This window comes from Coptis chinensis, chromosome 6, assembly GCF_015680905.1.
Source record: "Coptis chinensis isolate HL-2020 chromosome 6, ASM1568090v1, whole genome shotgun sequence".
NCBI classification, from domain to species: Eukaryota; Viridiplantae; Streptophyta; class Magnoliopsida; order Ranunculales; family Ranunculaceae; genus Coptis; species Coptis chinensis.
In genome coordinates, this window is record NC_141461.1 from 44,462,025 (window position 1) to 44,487,911 (window position 25,887).

Sequence of the window (25,887 nt, forward strand, 5' to 3'; positions counted from 1 at the left end):
ACGAGAGCAGAGAAAAATTCTAGGGTTTTGTAAACTAGTAATCAAGAATGGGTTATGTTTATATACCAGTACAACATTCAGATGAAGAAGTAAGAGTAGTTTTAAATCAACTACCTCTTGATGCTAATGATATTCTTGATATTCTTAAAGCTGAACAAGCTTTTCTTGATCTCTGGCTCATCATTGCGGTAAAAGATTCTATCTTTACTACTTTTTTTTAACAATTGACTGTTTTATTTTTACTGTTTTGATTGATAAAGTTGTTTTTGTTAACCCGTTTCTTATGGGTAATGATATAGAGGGAATACTTCAAACAAGGATATGTTGAACAATTCCAACAAATTTTGGAGGAAGGATCAAGTGCTGGTAATGTATTTCTTCTTACCTATCAAATTAGTAACATGAGTTACGGGCCATTCTAAACCCACTATCTTCTGTATTTTTCAGAAATTGATGAGTACTATGCTGATGTAAAATATGACTGGATAGCCATTCTAAATGCTCTTAGGGCCTATCATAGTTACCTTGTAAAGTGTGAGAGCAAGGGTGGGAAAATGGATGACCATTTTATTTTTGCAACAAAGTGCTATAACAAAGCATCCAAGATCGACATTCACGAGCCTTCTATTTGGGTTGGCAAAGGTGTTGTTAATCAACTTATGCTCTGAATTTATATTTACAAGCCTGGTCACCGTAGTCTCTTGCATCAACTTATGCCAAATTTATATTTACATTGAGAGCCATAGTAACTCAATAAGCATCACTTACATTGATTTGTTGAATTGATAAAGTAAACTGATTTAATGATGATGTCACTTAGAACCCCAAATAATAGGATTCATTTGAGTTCCTTGATGTTTGGTTTGGAAGCAGTTAACTAGTGAGGATGTGGCTTCTAATGGGATATAAATGGTATAGGATTGTTGATTTGTACTCAAGCAAGGCATAAAATGCAGCTATAATTATTTTATCCATCCTTACTTTGTACTACTACTTTTGAATAAAGGAAAGAAATGAAAAATAATAATAACAATCACTTTATGTACACAATATAGCTTTTACTAGCGAAGGGTGACTTGGAACAGGCATCCGATGCATTTAAAATCGTACTGGATGGAAATAAGGATAATGTTCCTGCTCTTCTGGGTCAAGTGCATGAATTGATTAGCCCTTTTTGTTTTCCATTTTTTAAGGGGATAAATAGGCATTTAAGTTTTGCAAGCACCATTTTTGGGCATGTGATAGAAGAGTAAGTCCCCTGCAGATTTCCTCCTCACAGATTCCAAGTATTCGTTTGTATTTAGAAGTATGAGGGAGAAATAAACCCAGATTTTAACTGATTTGATAATATTCACCAATTATGCGGCTAAGAACCAAATTATTTGACGGCTACCATGTTATTTTCCTATTATTTTATTCTAGACATATTTCGTGAATGTGTCTTATATGGAGGGAATTTTGTATACTTAATTGTTGTTGTTTTTTTTCTGATATTTTGATGTAAGTTGTTTTCATAGTTTCATATATTTATTGTAGGCATGTGTACAGTTTAGTCGGGGACGCTACTCAGATTCTTTAGAGCTGAACAAGGTGTCCTCCTTCACCTATTATGCAACTAACCTGACACCTCCTCTAGTATGGGAAAACCTTAGTTGACGTGGTTTTGTGTGAACTTTCTTAAGAGGGCATTGAAGGTGTATCCTAGTTGTCCTGGAGCTGTAAGGTTTGGAATAGGTCTTTGTCGCTACAAGCTTGGTCAGATTGATAAAACTCGCCAGGCCTTTCAGCGTGTTCTTCAGGCAAGTGACGTAAATTGTTAATATAGTTGAGTTGTACATGTATGTGAATAGATCTTTATCACCAAATTTTCAATTAACAGCGCCTTGTTTTCAAATTTTCTTTTTGTAGTTAGACCCCGATAATGTGGAGGCCCTTGTGGCACTTGGATTGATGAATTTGCAAACAAATGAAGGTATGTATATATCCTTTTTTATTTTTACTAGACCGGAATACTTTCTTTGTAAAAGTTCTCATGGTATATCACATTTTTGGTAGGTGATGAAATTCAAAAGGGAATGGAGAAAATGAAAGCAGCTTTTGAGATATACCCATACTATGTAGTGGCATTAATTTATTTAACTAACTTCTTTTTCACGGGTCAACATCATGCGGTTGAGAGACTCAACGATACCGCACTAGCAGTAAGCGAGCTTGGTCTTCAGAAGTCACACTCGTTCTACAACTTGGCAAGATCATACCATAGCAAGGTCTGGAAATGATTAGTTTATTGCTTGTTTCTATCTTCCCTTTGAGTGATGTAGATAAAGATGGGACGAGGAGCTTAAAGTTTTTTTCCTCTTATTAATAATACTGATCAGACTAGGAGGTGTCAAATTTACGAGATAATCTAACCAGCTTTACATAAATAATGACTGAAAAGTGAAAATTTTGTTCTGTTAGTCTGTTAGTGGCTTCTCATGCAAGACTCCTTTATCCAATTCTACAAGATCTTTTTTCAGTTGACACTACCTCTTGAGAGTCTTTTGTAGCGCTTCTATTTTTTTTTGGCATTCTTTTGTGTTTTATTTTTTCCTACAATGTTTTGTAGGATATCCCATCCTAATTTGTCTTATTTATATATACGAAATATAAATAAATGTTACTATATTGATGTGATTTTGTCATTTTGTAAAACTGTTATCAAAATATCCAGTAAAGGAAATACCAGTGTCCTTTGATAAGCCATTGTAGTCATATGTAAACTTTTTGGATATCTCAGAATGGTACTAGAACGATAAGTCCATTTTGACCCTTCCCCCAACCCCCTAAAAGTAAATGAAGTAATAATAGTAAGACATGGTGAAAAATATCAAACTCTGTTCTCATAAGCTTGTGAATGTGTCAAGCTTCTTCCTTGTGCGCTAGTCTTTTACCTCTTTCCTGGGTTGTCAATAACAATACCGTTTTTATGCTTGTCGTAAATTCATATAAACAAGACAAAATTCTTTTGAAGTGATATATATATGGCTCAATGAATATTGTACTTTTTTTCAGCTTTTTGTTTGTGTTTATTTGCCATCATTTACCTATCAAATTGTATGAAATGGCACTGGGAAATGGATAAGTTAAGATATTTGCTTCTAGGAAACCAGGAGTGTCATTTGTGCAGGTTCAGGGTGTCTGGGGCCAGAAAAAATAAATAAATAAATAAAATAAATAAATATATATATATATATATATCCGTATACAATAACTTTTGCATAATGGTTTTTACAACAGATCTGCACCAGACAACATGCTAGATCTAACGGTTCATAAAGAAGTGAGTTGGCAGCTATTATTAGTGTTTAAGTTGTTAAAAGACATGGCTTGAGCCAAGCCGAATAAAAAGAAAAGTAACCCACGTATTACACCCCATTAATTTTTCTTTCTCCTTTCACTCTGATCTTCGCCGGAAAATAACAAAGGAAGGCCGAGTTAAACGTACTATTCCAGTAATCTCTTATTTTTTTCCCTTTCTTATCTCATATGGATTAAACGTACTATTAATAACAATCTTAACAAACCATATTTATCTCCCCCCTCTTGAACTTATTATCTCCCCTGTGAAGTGGATGGGCATTGTGACCAACAACTTAACAAGGATTTCGACGACAATATATACAGAGTTCAACGACAAAAAATGTATGCTTTTCTCGAAACACCTAAAAAAGCTGAGAAATAGTAACTTTGTTTTGTTGTTTGTATCTATGTACTCATTCTTTTTAACTGTTTCTGTAATTCTTGTCGAAAGTTCATCAATATTTTATGTTTTGTTGATCACTTTCTTATCATCCATGACCATGAATACATATGAATGATATATATATATATATATATATATATATATATATATATATATATATATATATCAATTTTTTTATAGGTGCTGTGATAAATGGAAGAGTCACAGATGGACGAGTTTGAGTTTACAAGGCACTATGTTGGAGTAGAAGAAAGTAAAAGATCCCATGATGGCATAGAGACACCCTATGTAGGGATGATTTTTTGTTCAAGTGATGAAGCTAAAATGTATTACGAGAGGTATGCTGTAAGCAAAGGTTTTTCTACCGTTACGAGATCATCTAACAAAGGCTGGAAGCATTGTGATAGAGTGACAAATATCTCTTTTGCTTGCTCGCATTTTGGGTCTCACAAGAAAAAAATAAATGAAGATGTGGATAAACAGCGTTTGAAAACGTCAACCCAGAGAGGGGAATGCAAAGCTCAAATGTATGTGAAGCTTGGTCGAATTACAATGAAGTGGGAGGTTGGCCAATTTTGTGATGAACACAATCACACCTTTGTCTCACCCTCAAAAAGAGTGCTCCTCAAGTCAAACCGAAACATGCCTGACGCAGTGAAGGGAATGGTGGAACGTTTTCGTGATGCAAACCTACAAATAAACAAAGTCAAAGATATTTTTGGAGGTGATGTGATTGGTTTCAATGACCGTAGATGTTGGAATCATCTTAGTGACATAAGGCAAAAAATTGATATTGGGGATGCTCAGTGGGTCTTTAACCACTTTCAAAGAAGACAAGTTGAGAATCCTCAGTTTTACTCTGCGATGCAATGTGATACAGAAAGGAGAGCCGTCAATTTTTTTTGGGTTGATGCTAGGTCACGTATGTCATATGAACAGTTTGGAGATGTAGTATCGTTTGATACCACTTACAAGACTAACAAGTATAATATGCCGTTTGCACCATTCACCGGTGTGAATCACCACTTTCAAACAATCCAATTTGGATGTGGATTATTACAGGATGAGATGGAAGAAAGTTTTGTATGGCTATTTCAGACTAGGAAAAATGCAATGGGGGGAAGGGATCCAGTTTCATTAATTACTAACTCAGATCTAGCTATGAGAGTTGTAGTTCCTAAAGTTTTCCCAACTACACGCCATAGGTTATGCTATTGGTATATCAAAAAGAAGTTTGGAGAAAAGTTAGGCCACCTGTACTATAAAAAGTCAAGTTTCAAAAGAGCAGTGAAAGAATGTCTATGATTTACTATCAGAATTGAGGATTTCAAGAGAAGGTGGGACACATTGATTGAAAAGTATGAGTTAAATGAAAATTCTTGGCTCACAGGATTATATGAAGATCGTGAGGCGTGGGTACCTATGTACAATCGAACTACTTTCTCTGGTTTGAACACTATTGGTCGTAGTGAGGGAGTCAACGGTTTCTTTAAAGACCATATCAACCGTACGACCAATTTAATGGATTTTGTTCAAAAGTATGAACAAGCCTTGAAGACTATGGAAGTAAAAGAGAGAAATGAGGATTTTGAGTCTGAATAGAAGAATCACATTATCACTAGGAGAAGCTTCATTTCAAAACATGGGGCGAAGATATATACAAGAAAAATGTTTGAAAAGTTTAGGACTCAGTTCTTTAATGGTGAGTTATATAAAGCTAGCATGGTATCTGGTGAGTTAATGACATATGATGTGAAATTCATCCGTAGTAAGACCAATGAAGAAGGTGAGCATTGGATTGTGAAATGGAATCAACAGATGTGTGAAAGAGTTTGTGAGTGTCATTTTTATGAGTTTGTTGGAATACCCTGTGCCCACATACTTAAGGTGTTATCCAAACTTGATGTCTATGAAATTCCAAAATGTTTCATTAATGAAAGATGGTTGAAAGGGGCTAACCGATTTAGGAGGGGTGACAAGGAAGGGTCTCTTTTCCAAGAACAAGTTGATGCTATGAACCTTAGTTACTTGTGCCAAGAAGCCACTAAATGGGCGTGTGTCGCCTCCCAAACTCCGGTAAGCTACAAAGTGTTCTTGGATGGTTTAAGAGAACTTGGTACAAAAATTTCAGAAATCATTCCTGATAAAGTTGTTGAGGAAGATGTTTCAAGCAAATCAAGTGCTCCATGTGATTCAGGGGATGACCGTTCTTCACCTCAACCGATTTTAGATCCTAATGTATCACAAACTAAAGGTATAAATAAAGATGGTGCAAGAGGAAAACATGGTAGATATGTGCATCCTATAGAAGCAGCAGGAAGTAAGAATAAAAGAAAGTGTCATTATTGTAACTCATATGCTGATCATGATAGTCGCAATTGTCCTCAAAATCCTTCAAAAAAAAATTCAAAGTTGAAGCAGCTACGCACATCAATGGGAGATTTTTTTCTTGTAATTTCTAGTGGCAAGTTTCTAAAATGAATGCTCCAGGTCGTTAAATCATTTTTATCTATCTTGTAACTGCAGTTGTCAAGTAATTTGAATTGTTTTTAGCTTGCCTTGTTTTCCATTATAGTAAAGTAGACGTGTATTTGGAGCAATCTCTTTCATTGCCTCCTTCAGAGCAAAACATTACAATCAAAGATGAATTTGGTTGCTGCTCAAGATAGAGAACTTGTAAATTTACATTTAAGGGTTGATGAGCTTAAAACCTTGCGACTGTTTATATTTAACATAAGAATCTAAAGCTCTTGTAAATTTGGGGTGTTGTTTTTCTTAAAATTTTGTATTTTTGGTGGTGAGATTATGCCAATTTTTGTATGGGCAGAATGTGTTTGACAAATTGTCATTTGCTTCAATTAATATGAAAGGTTATGTTGGAAGTATTACGTTTGACTATTGTTTTAGTTATCATCTACGACCTCATTTGTAGTATGTTGCATTAAATTTTTGTTGGCAACTTGGCACAACGTTGGTATGGAAACCATTGTATACGGCATACTTTCTCACACTAGAAGCCAACACTATCCATTAACTATATCCCCAAATCCTTGTTTCACGTGCATTCGCCGAAACACTAAAAGAGAGAAAATAGAACGAAACAAGAGAAAGGCACTCTTGTTTAATTGTTTTTTTATTGGTATAATGGTATCTAATTGAATTAACAAGAGAAAAAGAGTTGAGAAAAAGATTTTTTTTTCCTGACGAAGAGAAGGAATGGGGTGTAATACGTGGGTTACTTTTCTTTTTATTCAGCTTGGCTCAAGCCATGTCTTTTAACAACTTAAACACTAATAATAGCTGCCAACTCACTTCTTTATGAACCGTTAGATCTAGCATGTTGTCAAGTGCAGATCTGTTGTAAAAACCATTGTACAAAAGTTATTGTATACGGAACCCACCCATATATATATTATAGCTCTCCCCTCCTCAATTGAGAGAGCATAGCTAGAGTGTCGACGTGTCTAGACTAATTACGATAAATCAGGAGGATCGCACGAAATTAAATCAAAAATCCCAGAACCTCTTTCTTCTACGTCTGCGAAAACTAAGAAGAGTCAATCAAAATTAAAACGAAAACCCCAGTTCCTCTTTCTTCTCCGCTAACTCATTGAAAACCCCAAAACCTCTTACTTCTCCTCTCACTCATTCACACGCTGAGTCATTTTCATAGTTACAAAACTAGATTTATGGGTCGTTTGATAATGCTTCCGAGAAGAAGAAGGGGTATGTTTTACCAAGGTCTAAGATGGTTAATGATGATTTGTCGAGAATTATTAATTCCGATGAGGTTCAGTCTATTGTTAGACCAATTAATAATGAATTGAAGACGGCCTCCTGCATTGGTCCTTTGATCACAGAGTTGTAAGATACAAGGTCTGGTTTCAATTTAGCTTTCTGTTGCCCCTTGAGGATCTCTTCTGCTTTCCAACAGTCTCTGCCACGTGCATACATGTGAACCCGTATGCTAAGACTGCTAGGAGGATGACACTTCTTGCCGAGGCGGAGCGTGTTAAGGTTAAGAAGGAGAAGCTTGACAAGAAAAGGAAGGTTATACCCAAGGTATATCACATCTCAATCGTCATTTTAAATATTAAATGTCATGTGTACTAATTTTAAATTGTATATTACACTGTGTGAGTGCTCAAGAAAAGGAAGGTTATACCCAAGGTATATCACATCTCTGTCGTCATTTTAAATATTAAATGTCATGTGTACTAATTTTAAATTGTATATTACATTGTGTGAGTGCTTGGCATGTTTGTTTGGTTTTATAATCTTAGATTGTTGTGCCATTGTATTGTAGGTTTTGATAGTACAAGTTAGAAAGTGAAGTGCATCTTCAAGTGTTTAGAGTTTGAAATGTGGTTTGAATTGGGTTTGCGTTGTAAAATCTGGCCTGAATGTTTTATGTTAGTCATTGTTCATTTTTTCAAAGCTAACACCAACATATATACGGATTCATTATTGTAAGTTCTTGCATCCTCTTACAAACTTGATGAGTTCTTCCTTGCTTTTACAATTTTTTTTCTTAGCTCATTACTATAAATAATTGGGGTTTATCCCATCCAGTGGATGGTTGATTTCTCTAATTAGGGGATATCTTTATATATATAAAGATGGTGGTGTAGAGATTTTATTTTATTTTATTTTTAAAAAAAATTGGTGCTCAAAGTTCTCTATGATGGGTTAATTTTACATTACTCTTACGAGAGCGTATATAGCATCTACTATGTTGGACGTACAACATTATTACAGGGATGATTTGACGCTTGCTTCTTTTTTTTCCATTTTATTTTTGATCAAATCACTATCTTAATATGAAGGCACCATTTATGGAGATATTGAAATGTCTTACACCTAGGTACTCATGCTGATTCATAGCAATATATTGAGAGGTGGCAACGAACAGATGGTTTCTCAACTTCAGAGTTGAGGAAGTGCAGAATACGATACCAACTTATTGAAGTGGTCTGTGTATAGGAGAGAATAAAGCAAACAGTCGAGGTAGGTATGGTCTTTTTTCTCATTTGTCTAAGAAACTTATTAAGGTATGGTTTTGACTTCCTGTTGGATAGTTAGGGTGTTTTGAAGTTTTGTTGTTTTAGGGAATTCCATCGTAGATAGAAATTAAACTGTATATTGAAAAATGACATGAAACGAAAAATAAATGATGGACCCGCAAATGCTCAAAGATTTACCTTTATTAGTCGTGAGATACCCAAAAAATGTCTTGCATAACTCTTTGAAATGTTAAAAATAAATTGCATGTATATTCATTACTCATATTGAGAAGGTATTAAGTTGAACATTGATCTAATAAGGATCAACTTTTTATGACAATTGGATTTTTTTTTTTAGATAAATCCCCTTTACGTTTTTTGTTTTCTTTTTGGGAAATGGACAACTTAAACAATCGTTAATCGCGGATCGACATTTTTAGTTGGTTCTAACTTGCACTTGGTCTCTTACACTTCAACCAATTTTTTGATAACCGGTAACTCTAATTTTGGACCGGTTAAAACTCAGATTGACTATATAGACTGACGCGTGGCATCTATTGATATCTTCGTGTTTTCACCGGTTAAACTAAATTTATAACTTCCTCGTGGATTCATCTCCTGCGACGGCGCATGTGAATTTTTATCTCGCTTCGGTCTAATCATCCAAATTGACATCCTTAATTTCATGTAGTGTGATTAGCATCCTATAATGTATTGCAGTGTCACGGTGTTACTCCCATGATGATTGTGTTGAAACATACAAAAAGAAGAATTACAATCGATTGTATAGATTCAGATAGATCATATTGGGCAGACTCAGCCATTACAAATTATATAGTCAAAGAGTTGTAATGAAACATAGGATAAAATGTCTTATACATACATATTTGTTTTTTATTTGAAATATATTTGATGCCAATAGCAGGACGTCGATAAAATTTAGATATTCATGGAAAAACTTAAATTTGTTCTTGAGAGATGGTTGAACCTCTACATAAGACAAAGGGAAGGAAATCTTAACATAGCAAGTGGTTTATTCTGCATTTGTTTGTGTGCAATAAGAGCATAATTTTGTGTTGCCTAGGTACTTCAAAATTGAAGTCGTACCGTGTCGGACACTCCGCATTTTAACTGAAAATGTCGTGTCTCTGGAGTGTCCCTGCCGTGTCTCAGTCGTACCCGTGCAACATAGGAGCATATGCTCGGTGGATTTTGGTTATAGGAGTTTTAAGGTATTGGGCTCTTTCTTATTGTCAAAAGTTTATTGCAAATTCTAAGGTATTGCTTATCGAGAGCTGCTGAACTGGGTAATGGACTACCCTAGCGTTATACAAAGTTATATAGGCCTTTCTGAACATAAATGTTTAAGTGCTTTACAAGTTGTAATTAACTGCAAACCGACAGCCACAGCCCCACAGCCTTATCGACACGCACTCATGCATGCACGCACACGCACACACATAGATGCCTAGAATAAACACATAAATTTTAAAAAGATGAATAAATTACAGGATTAAGTGGAATATCTACACCCTTGCCCTCATGCCGCCCACATCTATCCAACCAGATGGGTGGATGAAAATTAGTAAGGCTAGGTAAAAGGGACACTGCGCAAGTAATCTCCCAATAATTAAGGTTTCAAATCAACCCGCGAATTTGAGATACCTCATAGAGGGAAGACACATAAAAGTGTTGGAATTCGGGATGCCAAGAATGAGGTATGATAATTAACTAACGAAATATAATAAGAGCCTAATACTGTTTAGGCCAACCAAATAAAGGGGTTCATGGATGTTATTGCGCAAGACAACTGACCTACCATAACATTTTACAGTTAGAACTGGTTATATTATTAAACTTCATTCCCATATTGTTAAGAAAATAAAAAACCATAAATTAATTACAGGTGAAAATTATGTAGGAGAGCTTCAATTGCATTTGTGGGAAGTAAGAAAATTTGACATCCCTGACTATGACGGTCCCCTCATCAATTGAGGGAGAGTTTTGAGAGTATCCACGTGGCCAAAGCTAATTACGATAAAATAGGGAAAGCTAATTACGTGAAATCAGGAGCCAAAAAATTAATCTACTTTTTTTGTGCCGGCCTTTCTCTACTAACGAGAAGAGGTAAACCCCAAAAAAAAAAAAAAAAAAAAAAAAAAAAAAAAAAACGGAAAATTGTCGAACTCAATAGACCTTTGCCAATCAATTCCGCACCCGACTAATAACATATTACGAGAAAAGATGGCAATTCACATATTCCTTCTCCTTTCTCTAAAAATTGATTTCTATCTCTTCTCAATCCTTAATGTTTATCATATTTTGAAAGGCAAAACAAAAAAAAGGTTTTGCTTTAGTGTAGTTGAATCCAGGGGCGGATGTAAAGGTTGGCTGACAGGGGCTGTAGCCCCCCCCCCCCAAACTTCTCCCAAAAAAAAAATAGTAGTAGGAATACTAGCCGTCTAGCCCATAGGCCCACAAGTGACAAACACACACAATTCCAGTTTGACCGTCCTGTTTGTTTGCTGTTCCCACTTCCCAACTTCCTATTAGCGAAAACAAAGAAAAAAAAGAAATCACAACTCATAATAGAGGCCCACGCCCACAAGTCACTATCTGTCTATTCCAGTTTCTCACAATTTACAATTAGAGATTCTCCAAAAAGTAAAACCGAACAAAAAACCGAAAGGTCAACCAAAAAAAAGAAAGTTCGTTACTTTGTGTCGCACACTTTCGTCTGAGACGGTACTATTCACAAAAAGAAAATTTTGTTCTATATTATTATCTTCTTCCAAATGGGCAGTTCCAATTCAGCCTAATCTATTTATCATTTTATTTCATATTCGACTATTCATTAGCTAAGGACTAAGGTAAATTGTTTTGTATTATGCCTATATTTTTTATTTCGTTATTGTTTTTCAATTTTCAAATACTAATGTGTTCTCTATTTGACTTATTGCCTTGTTAACTTATAGTTTATATTGGAGTATTAGATTGTCATTTAATTTTTTGTCTTATTTAATTAGTTGAATATTATTGTAGTTATTATTGTGATATTTTTTTTTTGTTTTTAGTATAGAGCAAACTATTGATTATGAAATTATTATGATTTATCTTAGGTAAGAATGTCTGAACATCAAGCTCGTAAGAAAATGAAAACCATGTTTTCCTTCTTTAAACCCAAAGATGTCACCCCGGAAAATGATGTAACTTCTACATCATCTAGTCTTGATATTTCAAGACTTGATAGAGATGGCCAACCTCCTTCACAAGTTCAAGTTGTTGAAATTGAGCAAGTTGAACCTTCTCCTCAAGCCCAAAGAGTTAGTGTTGAAGAAGTTGACTCCACATCTTTATTTGAACGTGATCCGGGTAAACGTACTCCAATATATAATTACCCGGTTAATCAACAAGATGATGTTCGACGAGCTTTTCTTGGAAAGGGGCGTTGGTTACTTGAACTCAGTGAGAAAGAGTATCCATCCACCATATTCGGAAAGCAAACTCGCCGGTTCAACTCCTCTTGGTTCACACTATTTCCTTGGCTAGAGTACTCACTCCATTACGGATAGAGCTTATTGTTTTCCATGTTTTATATTTGAAACAAATCCGGCGTCCCGCGATTCACTGTTGAAGGTTTTAAATGTTGGAAGAAGATTAATAATGGAAAGAAGTGTTCCTTTTTGCAACATGAAGGAAGTCCATGCTCACCTCATAGGTCGGCGATGATAGCTTGTGAAAATTTCATGAATCCTTCTCGACATATAGATAATATGTTAAATACATTATCTAAAGAAGAGGTTGTTAAGAACCGTTTGCTAGTCAAAGCTATTCTTCAGTGTATTCAATTTCTTGCACTACAAGGGATTTCTTTTAGAGGCCATGACGAGTCCAAAAAGTCAAAAAATGGTGGAAATTTCAAGGAAGTGTTGGGATTTGCAGCGATGTTGAATGACAAGGTTGCAGAATTATTAAAAGATGCTCCGAGAAATGCCACATATACCTCACATTCAATTCAAAAGACACTTTTGCATATCTATGCCGATAAAGTGAGAGAGAGAATTTGTGAGGAAATTGGTGATGCAAAATTTTGTGTCCTTGTTGATGAAGCACAAGATAATTCAAACAAGGAGCAAATGGCGATTGTCCTAAGATTTGTTGATAGAGGTGGTTTTGTTAGAGAGTATTTTCTTGGTATTGTTAGTGTTAAAGACACTTGTGCTTTAACTTTGAAAGAAGCTATATGCAATATCCTTGCTCGCCATAATTTGCATATTATAAATATGAGAGGTCAAGGTTATGATGGTGCTAGCAATATGCGTGGTCAATGGAATGGATTACAGGCATTGTTTCTGAAGGAGTGTCCATATGCATATTATGTGCATTGCTTTGCACATCGTCTACAACTTGCTCTAGTTGCGGCTTCTAAAGATGTTTCTGATGTTTGGTTATTTTTTTCCAAGTTGGCTTCTATTGTTAATCTTCATGTTGCTCTGCCGCGAAAGCAGAGTTGGAAGATACTCGGAAAAATGAAATTGATATGCTGGTAGCTAGTGGTGAACTTGTTACTGGAAAAGGAGCTAATCAAGTTTCTACTTTGCAACGAGCAGGAGATACTAGATGGAGTTCTCATTTTGCTTCGGTTTGTAGTCTGAAAGAGATGTTTGATTCAATTTGTATAGTTCTTGAAAGCGTCATGAAGAACGGGTCAAGCAACTATATGCGTGGAGAAGCTAAAGGTGCTATTCTTGCAATGAAAAGTTTTGAGTTTGTCTTTCTTTTTCATTTATTGCATAAGACTATGGGAATTACTAATGTCTTGTGTAAAGCCCTGCAAGAAAAGTCCCAAGACATTTTAAATGCTATCAGCTTAGTCTCCAGTACGAAAGCACTTCTTCAAGAATTAAGAGGATCTTCTTGGGACGCTTTCCTTAGTGATGTGATTTTGTTTTGCAAAAAACATGACATTGATATGCCTGATATGGGTGCTCGACACATGGCGGGTACAGGTCGTTCTTGCCGCCAGAAGATTACATTACAGGTTGAGCACCACTACCGCGCCGAAGTTATTTATCTTTGTAATAGATTACCGGTTGGTGGAATTAAATAACAGATTTCCGTAAGAAACAATAGAGCTTCTTTATCTTAGTTCCTTTGGATCCGAAAGATGCTTTTAAGTCCTTCAGCATTGATGACATTTGCAAACTCGCAGAAAAGTTTTATTGTGGAGACTTCACGAAACAAGAGATACATCTTTTGAGAAGTCAACTGCAACATTACAAACTTGATGTGCTCAAGCATCCTCTTTTTCAGAAGTTGTCTACCATCTCCGAATTATGTCAAAGACTAGTTGAAACAAGAAAGATCAATATCTATTATTTGATTGATAGATTGATTCGTCTTGTCTTGACACTTCCTGTTTCCACGGCAACTACAGAACGAGCATTCTCAGCTATGAAATTGCTCAAAACACGACTTCGTAACAAGATGGGGGATGAATTTCTTGCAGATTGCATGACTATTTACATTGAACGGGAATTTGCTAAAGAAGTTGATTTGGATGTAATAATAGATGTATTTGATAAGAATCCACGCAGGTCAAAACTTCACTAGTGTGATGCTAATGTGCTATGTTATTCTTGCACATTTCTTTGTTATATTTGTCTAGGTCTATAGTGAAAACACTATTTTGTCCATTTTGGGTAAGGTAATAAAAGCGATAATTCTTTTGTTTATCAATGCTAGTTTATTGGTATTGGTTCCTAAAAAAATCTTTAAAGGTTAACTCCATGGCAGCCCCCCCCCCCTATCTAAAATCCTAGATCCGCCCCTGGTTGAATCCATACAGTTTCTCCAGTCGATGAATGACTAAACGAAAAAGGGTTCAGTTTATTAACACGTACAATTTCTCTGGTGATGAAGGTATTTTTTTTAGGTTAAATTTGTTATATATTGAGTTTCAATTTGATCTCAAGTTAATTGTTACTTTTTCTTCTTCGATATGTGTTTTTAGGACCTGGGTAATGTTTGTGTGAGTTTGGGTAGTGGATTTCTGGAAGGAGAGAATAGAGAGAAGGAAACACTCAAAAGACGAAGAAATTTGATGGTGTTGTATATGGGAGGAGAAAAGAGAAGGATGGAAACACTAAAAAGGTGGGAGAATTTGCTTTCAGCAACGGAGTTCAGAACAAATTTGATGGTGTTGTATATGGAAGGAGAGAATAGAAACAAGGAAACACTGAAAAGACAGAAGAATTTGTCTTTGCAGTTGCACAAGAAGCTCATGTATCGGATAAAGAAAGAGAAGAAGAGAACACAAAGGACAGAGTAAACCAAACCAATACGAGTTTGAGATGCATCTTCACAGAAGGAGAAAAGTTCAGAGTCTAAGGAGATTGATGTATGTATAAGAGTTCAGCCATGGAGGAAATCCTAATTCAAAAAAGATAAGGAGGGACACGGACAGTGATGAAACACAGCCAGCATCAAGTAAAACACAATCACATAGTGGTAAAGAGATCGGCAGAGGGTATCTAACATTAGTTAAAGTTATTATCAGTATAATTGTTCAACACTTCAACTCATTTTGGTATATGAAGAGATTTATGTTTTTCAAACCTTTTGATATGATCCTGGCGTGGCCAAAAGTGATATGATCCTGGCGTGGCCAAAAGTGATTGCGTTTTAGAATCATCTAATCAGGCGTCCAGCGCTAGAAGGGGTGAAATGCACGCTGTCTTTGCAAGCATCACAATTTACAATGTGATAAGAAACCTAAAGGAAGGGGTAATCATTTATGTATATAACACATATGGCTATATGCCAGGCATTGGGGAAAGCAAGCAAAAGAAATCAGGTTGCAGCAGTGAAGTCTATGTTGTTACCCATCAATGTGACTTTATGGTATTCACTTAGGACTTAATAGCAGTCCCTTTTAGAGGTCATTGAGGGTGTCCACATCGACAGGGACAGGGGGATTACGAGAAAGATGGAGAAGAAAACGCACACGCACACGCACACAACCACAATTTTTGTAATTATGACATCTTCTTTGAAAGTTGATGAACTAATGAACTGGTAGACAGTTGCACCTTCAGTCGACTCAACTAGGACAGACAAATATGAAGATGGAGATACTTCAAGTTAGTTCATCTTATCTATTTCCTTTGCTCGAGACTAGGTATCTCTTTCAGATGAATAAGAGGATTAAGTCCACTGCACTCGTTCATCAAGTAGGAAATTTGCAGGCACATCTTGAATTTGGAATTGCGGTATCTTCTTTGCAACCTCAAGAATTCCCTTTCTTGAGGAGTTGAGAAAGAGGGTCGTGCATATGGACCTAACTATGGCAGGCCAATAGTCAGAAAGAATTAGATGAGGTTAGTTTATCTCATATATTTTGTTCTTATAACCATTACTTAAGTCCCAAGTAAATTAATTTCACTACCAAACTGCAATGCTTTGTTTTTTCAACAGTCTTTGTTTTATGAGTTTTTGATTTGCACACGCTAAGCTATGGGTTTGAGGGAAAATCCTTCATCCTTTTTGTTTATTAAGTTTAATTTCATTCACTGTGTGAAGTTTTCTATCGAGAATGGTCGTTATGAATGATATGTGTTTATATTTTTTCACCAGCCTAATTCAGGCTAATTGTCAACTATCAACTGGGTTTAGGTAAAAGAGATTGTAAAGGTGCTGTGAAAGAACAAAGTACACCTTAAAGTTTTCTTCCCTCCAATCTGAATACACCAACTTTCGTTGACTGGTGAAAGACATAGAAGTGGCTGGTCTGCATTTAAAATAAACCAAAGAGGAACACTGATTTGCCATGTGGCCCAATTTTAATTTATAGATGTCTATAGTGTATAGTCTATATTCATTTGCGTCACTATGTTGGAAAATTCTTCCAATCATATCGCTCATGGGTGGTCTCATTTGAACTGTTAAAAAATTATAGGATCTGAATGTAAAAAGTAAAACAAATCAAGGAATTAGCTATGGCAGGCCAATAGTCATAAAGAATTAGCTGAGGTTAGTTTATCTCATATATTTTGTTCTTATAACCATTACTTAAGTCCTAAGTAAATTAATTTCACTACCAAACTACAATGTTTTGTTTTTTTAACAGTCTTTCTTTTATGAGTTTTTGATTTGCACACGCTAAGCTATGGGTTTGAGGTAAAATCCTTCATCCTTTTTGTTTGTTAAGTTTAATTTCATTCACTGTGTGAAGTTTTCTGTCGAGAATGGTCATTAAGAATGATATGTGTTTATATTTTTTCACCGGGCTAATTCGGGCTAATTGTCAAACACATCCAACCTGGGTTTAGGTAAAAGAGAATGTAAAGGTGCGTGGAAAGAACAAAGTACACCTTAAAGTTTTCTTCCCTCCAATCTGAATACACCAACTTTCGTTGACTGGTGAAAGACATAGAAGCGGCTGGTCTGCATTTAAAATAAACCAAAGAGGAACACTGATTTGCCATGTGGCCCAATTTTCATTTATAGATGTCTATAGTGTATAGTCTATATTCGTTTGCGTCACAATGTTGGAAAATTCTTCCAATCATATCGCTCATGGGTGGTCTCATTTGAACTGTTAAAAAATTATAAGATCTGAATGTAAAAAAGTAAAACAAATCAAGGAAGGAGCCAGGAATCTGAGATGAGGGGGTAGGAGTACAAAGTATAAACGTTCAAAATAGGCTTAGGAGTTATATATATGCCTAGGAGGGGAGTGCAAGCTGCATACTCTTAGGAATTGGTTCCTGACTTCTTCGCATTTATGAGTTTTAGTGAGATTCTTGGATTAGGCACAACATCACTTGGCTGAGTTGATCTTAAGTTTTCGACCCAACCTTAATTTGTCCAACAAAATATGATGCCAATTCAAATAATATCTTATTAAGATTACGAAACCAAAAACTACAGTAAACTATTAGCATAACATTAGACACAACATAAGGAATTATTTCTTGAACATTTAGATTCAACTTGGAAAAATAACAAACATTTAACATATTTTTCTTTTCGGTTCCTTCTGTTTTTTGGGCTTAATATGTTGTTTCTTATTGATTTGATTTACAGGTTGTGATATGACAAAAGATGACAACTTCATGTTGTCAATTGAAGCATTTGAGGAAATTCTGAATTACAGGTTATCTGACAAGTCACTATTGGCAAAAGCATTAACTCACTCTTCTTTTGCTGACTCATCGCCATCTTACATTCTTACCAACGTTTAGAGTTCGTTGGTGATGCTGCTTTGGGGCTTGCTTTTGCAAATTTCGTATATATCACATACCCTGATCTTAATCCGGGCCAACTCTGACTTCTTCGTGCTTCCAATATTAACACTGAAAAGCTTGCTCGCGTTGCAGTCCGACATGGCCTTTTTCATTTTGTTAGGTACAATGCCCCTTCTCTTGATGCAAACGTACACAAGCTAAGAATATTATGTTGGTTTTAAACTTTAAATATTTGGTTTGATCATGCTCTGATATTCGGGTTTGTATATTGTTTTGGTAGGTTAATGAATTTTCTTTAGCAATTAAAAAAGAAGAACAAGCTTGCGAGATCTTAGCGTATGGAGGAAAGGTAAAAGCGCCAAAAGTCCTAGTGGATATCGTCGAACCTGTTGCTGCGGCTGTATACGTGGACACCAAAATTGATTTGAAGTTTATGTGGGAGAACTATGTGATTATGTTTTCATAATTTCATACATCTTTCGAATGTTAAATTACTATGTGATTGTTGCGGTTTTGTTGTTGTTTCATATAGGAGAACTATTACCGATTTATTATTGATATGATCAAATGAGCTGCTACAATCAGGATCATCAGAGAAGTCAGTATTTCAGATATTAACTCAGAAAAAAAACACTCCGTGTTAGCCAGTCAAATTTACTGATAATAGGAATTATCATGGTTTACTCCAACATCTCAATGGTCTATTCCCTTGATTATGAAACGTTTTGTTCGCTCGAATCATTCACAAAATCACAAGTTATATGTACCTAATGCAGGTGATAGATCACAAAGAATCCTTTTTCAGAATCCAGCCATGAGACCGTGGTGAGAAACTAACAATAACATAACGAATGTATAATGTCCTAGCACAACAGAAACACCAAAGGAACATACAAAAATGCAAGAAGCAATTCAGAAAATATACGTGTAATACAATCGTCTATAGTTGCCATTAGAGTATCCCGTGAACAAGTTCGATAAAAAAATGCATAATTTTGCTTTGTTGTGATCCATAAAAATGCACAACTTATTCCGTGCTATAGTGCTATAATGGATTAGTTAATTGATATGTATTAGTTATTGGATATGGATATGGATTAGTTAATAGATATGGATACGAATTAGTTAATGGATCAACAATAGAATTCTTATGCTATACAACTGCTGTCATATTAAAATATATATAAAGACATCAATATTGATGAAGCATTCAACAAAAACCTATTGAAAGCATACGCCAATATACAGAAAGAAATTCTAAGAAAACACATCAATATTCACGAAGCACACACCATCATTGAAAGGTTTACGAATTCCTTCCACTTCCTTCTACAAGGAAGTTTTTTTTTTCCCCGATCAAGGTTTTCCCTGGTACACCATCTTTGAAAGGACTCCAAATTCTTTCCACTAAAGGTTAGTATTTTTTTTTACTGTTAGTACATATTTTTTGGTACATAAGAAATACAAACACACTTAATCAAAATGTTTTCTCATGCTTCGACCTCGTGCATGGCAAAGGAAAAGCCTTTACTTCCGCTTTCCCTTTCAAATTCATCACAAACCCCCAGGAATTTCTTACAAAAGATTGATTACTGCATGGCAGAAGCTTCACTTTTTGCTCTGTTGTAGGATTAATAACATAATTCTTCACAAAAAAAAATAACATAATTATCATTGTCAATCTGTAAGAGTAGTAGACCATTACAAGAAGCAAGAATCATCCCTTTGAGATTTCTTAGTTTCTCTTTCAAAATCTTCCAATCTTTTATGTTGATGAAATATTTGTGAACCTGCTGCTGGTATTGTAGGCGTTCTTGGATGATTACACATTCACACCATATCCAGAACTAAGGCTGTGTTGGAGTATGAAATAAGGATCGGATATCATGTTAAACCATTGCTTGCATAACGTCGCGCCTCAACTCACTTAGTGAATTATTTGGAACTCCTAGAAGAACTTTGGTGATAATGTCATCGTTAAGATGTTGGCTGCGATTTTTGCTGTTTTGTTGATTCTATTGCTTCACCACTGACCAAAGACCATCACTAATCGCCCAAATCCACCAATTCCAGATTTATCCACACTGACACCTCCAATTAACATCGAGTTTTACAGTGTTCAACTAAAATTTGGTCCAACACAACACATTTGGGTGCTTTAACTGACTCCTTTTCTTTCCAGTCTTCCAGCAGTATTCTATTCTACATGATTTCAGTTGACGAGAATTTATCCAGCAGAAAGCGATGGACACTAACAGCAATCCAAATTGAAAAACTGCATCAAGTATTTGATCAATTCAATGGAAGTCCAAATAAAGAGATAATTAACAATTTGAAAGCTAAACTAAATCAACACGGTAATGTTTCAAAAAAAAACATAGTTACTTGGTTTCGCAACATGCGTGTTAAGTTGAAAAGAAAAGCACTTATTAACGCAGAGAAATATTCGGATGAAATTCAAGTAGAGATTCAAATTTCTCCAAAGAAGACCAAGCCTAATAATATAGAAGAAACTTCTGGTGACATTGTTCCTTCACAAGAAAGTATGTCTTAACTTACAATGATTCTAACAAGTACTTTATATATTCATCATACTAATATTACTCTTAAATTGCAGGTCAGCATCAAGTATCAGTTAGAAAAACAACAACTACAAAGTCTACCCCTACCAAAAAAGAAAACAGAGGAGGAAAACACGTAAGAGAAGTTATAAATCTAATCGCCTTAGTAGAATGAAATGTTTTGGTAAATATTTTCTTCTTATGTATTCAATTTATTGTTCTTATAGCATCAAATACTTTATTAAATGATATATTATTATTTTTTTAAACAAGATCTATGCCCGAACAAGTGAAGAAGAAGCTAAAATAAATAGAGCTAAACTAAAAGAGATCTTTGAATTTGAAGAGCATTGGAAACGATAATTACATTGACAATGAAAGTGATGATGATTACCTATCACAAATGAGTGGATCAGATTTCGACATTGAAGTGGACAATGAAACTGAAGTTTCCATTTCACGTGGATAGATGTCTCACATAAAAGTAATTTTCTTACAGCAATGTTTTATATTCTTATTATAATTAAATTCTTTAATTTTAATTAACTTTTTGCCTTGCAAGTTTGAGCCTTTGGATTTTAGACGTCCAACATCCATATGTTCTCACTGTGGAGCTATTGTCTGGTACGAAGAAAGGAATGATAAGAGCAAAAAACCTAATAATCCTAAATTCTCCATATGTTGTCAGAATGGAAAAGTTCAATTGCCTCTTCTAAAAGATACTCCAGAATTTTTGAAGAATCTTTTGGATTGCAATGGAAGGTCAAAATCGTTAAATTACATGGAAAACATCAGCATTTACAACTCAATATTCGCGTTCACATCTACTGGTGGACAAGTTCAAAACTCAGTTAATGATGGAAAGGCTTTGTTTATAAAATAAAAGGGAAAAATCACCACAAAATTGGAACATTGCTTCCAGCTGAAGGAGTACGTCCAAGGTTTGCACAGTTGTACAAACATGATACTGAAAATGAAGTCACCCACAGGTTGAACTCTCTTAGTAAGAAAATTGTTAAGAGGAATCCAAAATATGCTTCAGATTCTAGCATTGTTCAAGGATTGATAAATATGTTGAATGTTACCAACGAACTCACTAAGACTTCTAGAATAGCAAGGGATAGATTTAAAGAATGTCATGTGGCCGACGTCAGCATACAATTGATTAATAGAAGACAAAAAGATGGAAGACTTTATAATTTGCCATCATCAAAAGAGATAGCTGGTCTAATCTTTGGCAATGGTGATGAATTTAACGAGCACAGAGATGTTATTGTGGACAAGAAAGGATTTGGCTTGAAGAGAATTAACGAATTGCTACCAAGTTTCATGGCAATGCAGTATCCACTTTTGTTCCCCCATGCTGAAGATGGATATAGACTTGACATTCTATATAGAAACAATGCAGTAGTTGGAAAAAGAAAAAATATTAGCATGAGAGAATACTATGCTTTTAGATTACAACTCAGACGCAATGAAGGCCAGACTATAGTTCGTGGGAAAAAATTGAGACAGCAACTTTGTGTAGATGCTTATATAGCTGTTGAACAAAATATAATAGATTCGGTTCGAAATAATCAACAAACGATTCGGGCAGAATTGTATCAAGGATTAGTAGATGCAGTTGTTGTTGGTGACACGAGGCCTGGTACTGTAGGCAAACAGTTAGTTCTTCCTTCATCTTTCATAGGTGGTCTACGGTACATGGTACAGAACTATCAAGATGCTATTGCAATATGCAGGCACACAGGTTCCCCAGATATCTTCATTACTTTTACATGCAACCCTAAATGGCTAGAAATCCAAAGATGTATTGACATGATATTTCCTGGTTATAAACCAGAAGACTTTCCCAATATTGTTGCAAGAGTTTTTGAGATGAAATTGCACGAATTGATGACTGATTTACAAAAGCGCAAGAAATTTGGGAAGGGTTGGATAGGTAACCTATACACTATACTGTTTTAAATAATTTAAAAAGTCATAATATTTTATGAAAATATTATTAAATAAGGGTTTTGTTAATGTTTTGCAGCATTATACACTATTGAATTCCAAAAGAGAGGTTTACCACACGCTCACATTTTACTTTTTCTGGACAACACTTCGAAGCCTACTACTCCTTCACTAATCAACAAGCTCATATCAGCAGAGTTACCTGACCCAATTGGTGACAAAATTGCCTATGATTCAGTGCTAGAATTCATGATACATGGGCCATGTAGAATAGAAAACTTTGCATGAATGAGAAAAAGTGTACTAAGTTCTATCCAAGACCGTTTAGTGAAGAAACAACTATTGACGACAATAACTTCACAGTTTACAGGAGGCGGAATAACAATCAAAAGGGAATGAAGAAGAATATAGAAGTTGATAACAGATGGGTTGTTCCACACAATGTTGATTTGATAGTTAAGTACCAAGCTCATATTAATGTGGAACACTGCAACAAGGGAAGATCAATCAAATACCTTTTCAAATACATTAACAAGGGAAGGGATAGGGCTACTGCAATTATTGTTGAAAACATGGTTACAGACAAAGATAGTACTCATCAAATAGTAAAAGACGTTGATGAAGGTGCAAATTTCTTAGACTGCCGATTCTTATATGCTTCTGAAGCGGTTTGGGGACTATTGAAATTTGATATTCAGTACAGAAGACCAGGCGTTGAAAGGTTACCATTCCATCTTGAAGGTGAGCATTTGGTTTATTATAGTGAGAGAGATGATGCAAGAGATGTAGTAAAGAGGAAATCTTCATCATAAACCAAGTTCACAGAGTGGTTTAAAGCAAATGTTGAGTATCCTGAATTAGCTAGGGGTCTTACGTATGTCGATTTTCCTACTAAATTCATATGGGATAAAAAGGAAAGGAAGTGGAAGCCAAGAAAAAATGGGAAGAAAATTGGACGTGTCTACTACGCACATCTTACGTCAGGAGAGAGATTTTATCTGCGGCTGTTGCTAAATATCGTCAAAGGTCCTTTGTCTTATGAAGATATTAAAACTGTTAATGGAAAAGTTTATCCAACTTTCAGAGCATCATGTCAAGTATATTTTATTACATATTCCATATTAACTTTTTTTTGTATATTGTTTTCTCGCCTAAAATCTGTCGTATATACTTTTAGAAGTTCAAACTGATTCATATGTACTATTTAAAAACATTGTTATATATTATTATGAAATTAAAAGTGATGCATGTAGACCAAAAAACATATTTATTTCACAAATTCTGATGCTACAAAGGTCTACATAACACATTCTTACCCTTTAATTCTGCATATTAAATTTTTGGTAAGTACTAAACTAAACATACGCATTTCAATATAGCACACCATGGTTACAAAACTAAACAGTTTGTCACAGTCAAAATACTGAAATTAATGACTTTTAATAAAACATACAAACAAAAGAACATAAATTCCATCTCTTGGAAACAAGAACAAAGATACCACAAGCGCAGATCAACGAACGAAGAAAACGCTAACATGGATAAGGTCTTGGGGTAGAAAGGTCCAAAAGAAAACATGGGGTCAAAAGTCAATCGGATGCATAACTAATACTTCAGCACAAAGGTAATGGCCTAACACATAGGAGGTAAGATACCAAAATAAAGGTCAATCAAAGAATCACTAATTCAGTATAGTCCAAGTGAAGTTCTTACAGATAGATATTCATTTGATTACTTCGTGCAAGAGGTGAAAAACTAAATACAGATAAGCAAGTTCAATTCTCTTGGAATCCAAAGTAGAATTCCATAATCTAAGATATGAATCAACTATAACAGATACTACATCGTAATAAACAGTTAAGACATGACATACCTAAAACTTTTGAAGCAATGAGACGTTGGGTGGGATCAGTACAGAGCATTCCAGTGATCAAGTCCCTGGCGGATACAGATATATGATCCCACGGATCAGATGAAAACTACAAATTGGAAGCCCTGACAGAATTGAAAATCCTCGACTTAGTCTTCCCCCAAAATGGTGGCATCCCACTGAGAAGAATGTAAAGAATAACCCCAACACTCCAGACAACAGCAGCTTCGTTGTAGCCCCCAACTAATACCTCAGGGGCTATATAAAATGGATTTCCAACAGTCCCCTGGAGACTTTGCCCTGTTCAGAAAAAACAAAATTGTTTGCACCCCCACTACTAATACACTGATAATTGGAAACTATAAAGAGCAATGAAATTAGTCAAAAGAAAATACCTGGCTTGATATATGTTGCAAGACCAAAATCCGCCAATTTAATGCGTGACGATGAGGCCTTTGTCACCAATTAAATGTTTTCTGGCTTTAAATCTCTATGAACAACGCCATTGTCATGGCAATACATAACCACCAGCATGAGATGCTTGAAAAGAACTCTGGCTTCAGACTCTGAGAATCTACCATGTTTCTCTAATCGATGAAAAAGTTCTCCACCAGCAGAAAGCTCCATCACTAAGTGTACATAATTCTCATCGTCATAAACCGCCTTGATATCAACAACATTCGGGTAGCAAGACAACCTTGCCATTATTTCTATCTCAAGCTTGATACTACGAAGATCTTCTGCAGTGACCAATCTCTCCTTGGCTATAGACTTACATGCCAAAACCTCTCCAGTCAACTTATCAGAGCATGATCTTATAATACCAAACTGCCCCCATCCCAATTGATCTCCCAATTCGTACTGCTCTTCAAAATTAGCTATATGTTTCGTATCCAAAATTGTGTTACATCTGATATAAGAGAATTCCACTCCTCTGTGAGTCATAGTAAATATATGTTTTGCTTTTTACTTCTATAGTTTTCAGGCTTTACTGAATATTGAGTTCCAGTTTAAAATCATTTTTATTGAAATAGGGAACTCTAAATACCATAGAAGCAGCTACTGGTTTTCCTCGGAATAGAACTCCCACTAATACAGCAAAGCTGGGATAGCCATGAGCAAAGTTTGTTCTCCCATCTAAAAATTACCAGAGGTAGGATAGCTAAAATTTTAGAACGATTGACAAAAACCAAAAAAAAGGTTTGAATCAGTGGTTTGGAGTATGTCAAGGACATATTGAAGTCATTAAACTAAGAATTGGTGGCAACATAAGAATGAGAGTAACAAGGAACGAAAACCTAAAGGATCGATGCACCACAGATAATCAGAAGAAGAATCTCCTCTTCAAAATTAGCTATATGTTTCGTATCCAAAATTGTGTCAACAAGATTTGTGACTCTGTAACAATTGCAAAATTGTGGACCATTTATGCACCCTTGAGGAAAAAATACTATATCAAACATACAAAAAACCTTTCATCAAAAAAAGATATTGAAACAAAAAA

The 25,887-nt window shown here is 35.3% G+C and overlaps 3 protein-coding genes and 2 pseudogenes across 3 annotated transcripts; 4 read left to right on the forward strand and 1 right to left on the reverse strand.

The window, feature by feature from the left end:
• The first annotated feature begins 3,937 nt into the window (after positions 1-3,937).
• On the forward strand, positions 3,938-5,347 carry LOC147493151 (protein FAR1-RELATED SEQUENCE 5-like). The gene is made up of 2 exons (XM_086567760.1): positions 3,938-5,018; positions 5,136-5,347. The coding sequence occupies exons 1-2, from the start codon at positions 3,938-3,940 to the stop codon at positions 5,345-5,347; spliced, it is 1,293 nt and encodes a 430-aa protein (XP_086423886.1).
• Positions 5,348-11,719: 6,372 nt separating this feature from the next.
• Positions 11,720-14,576, forward strand: LOC147493152 (uncharacterized; annotated as a pseudogene).
• A 5,818-nt stretch (positions 14,577-20,394) lies between these two features.
• LOC147493153 (uncharacterized) lies at positions 20,395-22,801 on the forward strand. The gene is made up of 5 exons (XM_086567761.1): positions 20,395-20,539; positions 20,614-20,693; positions 21,120-21,319; positions 21,547-22,499; positions 22,593-22,801. The coding sequence occupies exons 1-5, from the start codon at positions 20,395-20,397 to the stop codon at positions 22,799-22,801; spliced, it is 1,587 nt and encodes a 528-aa protein (XP_086423887.1).
• Positions 22,798-23,325, forward strand: LOC147493154 (uncharacterized). The gene has a single exon (XM_086567762.1). The coding sequence runs from the start codon at positions 22,798-22,800 to the stop codon at positions 23,323-23,325; it is 528 nt and encodes a 175-aa protein (XP_086423888.1).
• A 911-nt stretch (positions 23,326-24,236) lies between these two features.
• LOC147493155 (calcium-dependent protein kinase 26 pseudogene) lies at positions 24,237-25,477 on the reverse strand (annotated as a pseudogene).
• Positions 25,478-25,887: the final 410 nt, after the last annotated feature.

Bases quoted from the DNA above. Each gene is read 5' to 3' on its own strand.
- LOC147493153 (XM_086567761.1), top strand. From the start codon at position 20,395: ATGCGTGTTAAGTTGAAAAGAAAAGCACTTATTAACGCAGAGAAATAT. The intron at 20,694-21,119 runs GTAAGAGAAGTT...TTGCCTTGCAAG, and splicing joins AAAACAGAGGAGGAAAACAC to TTTGAGCCTTTGGATTTTAG. The intron at 22,500-22,592 runs GTAACCTATACA...AATGTTTTGCAG, and splicing joins ATTTGGGAAGGGTTGGATAG to CATTATACACTATTGAATTC.
- LOC147493151 (XM_086567760.1), top strand. From the start codon at position 3,938: ATGGAAGAGTCACAGATGGACGAGTTTGAGTTTACAAGGCACTATGTT. The intron at 5,019-5,135 runs GTTTCAAAAGAG...CTTGGCTCACAG, and splicing joins CCTGTACTATAAAAAGTCAA to GATTATATGAAGATCGTGAG.
- LOC147493154 (XM_086567762.1), top strand. From the start codon at position 22,798: ATGAATGAGAAAAAGTGTACTAAGTTCTATCCAAGACCGTTTAGTGAA.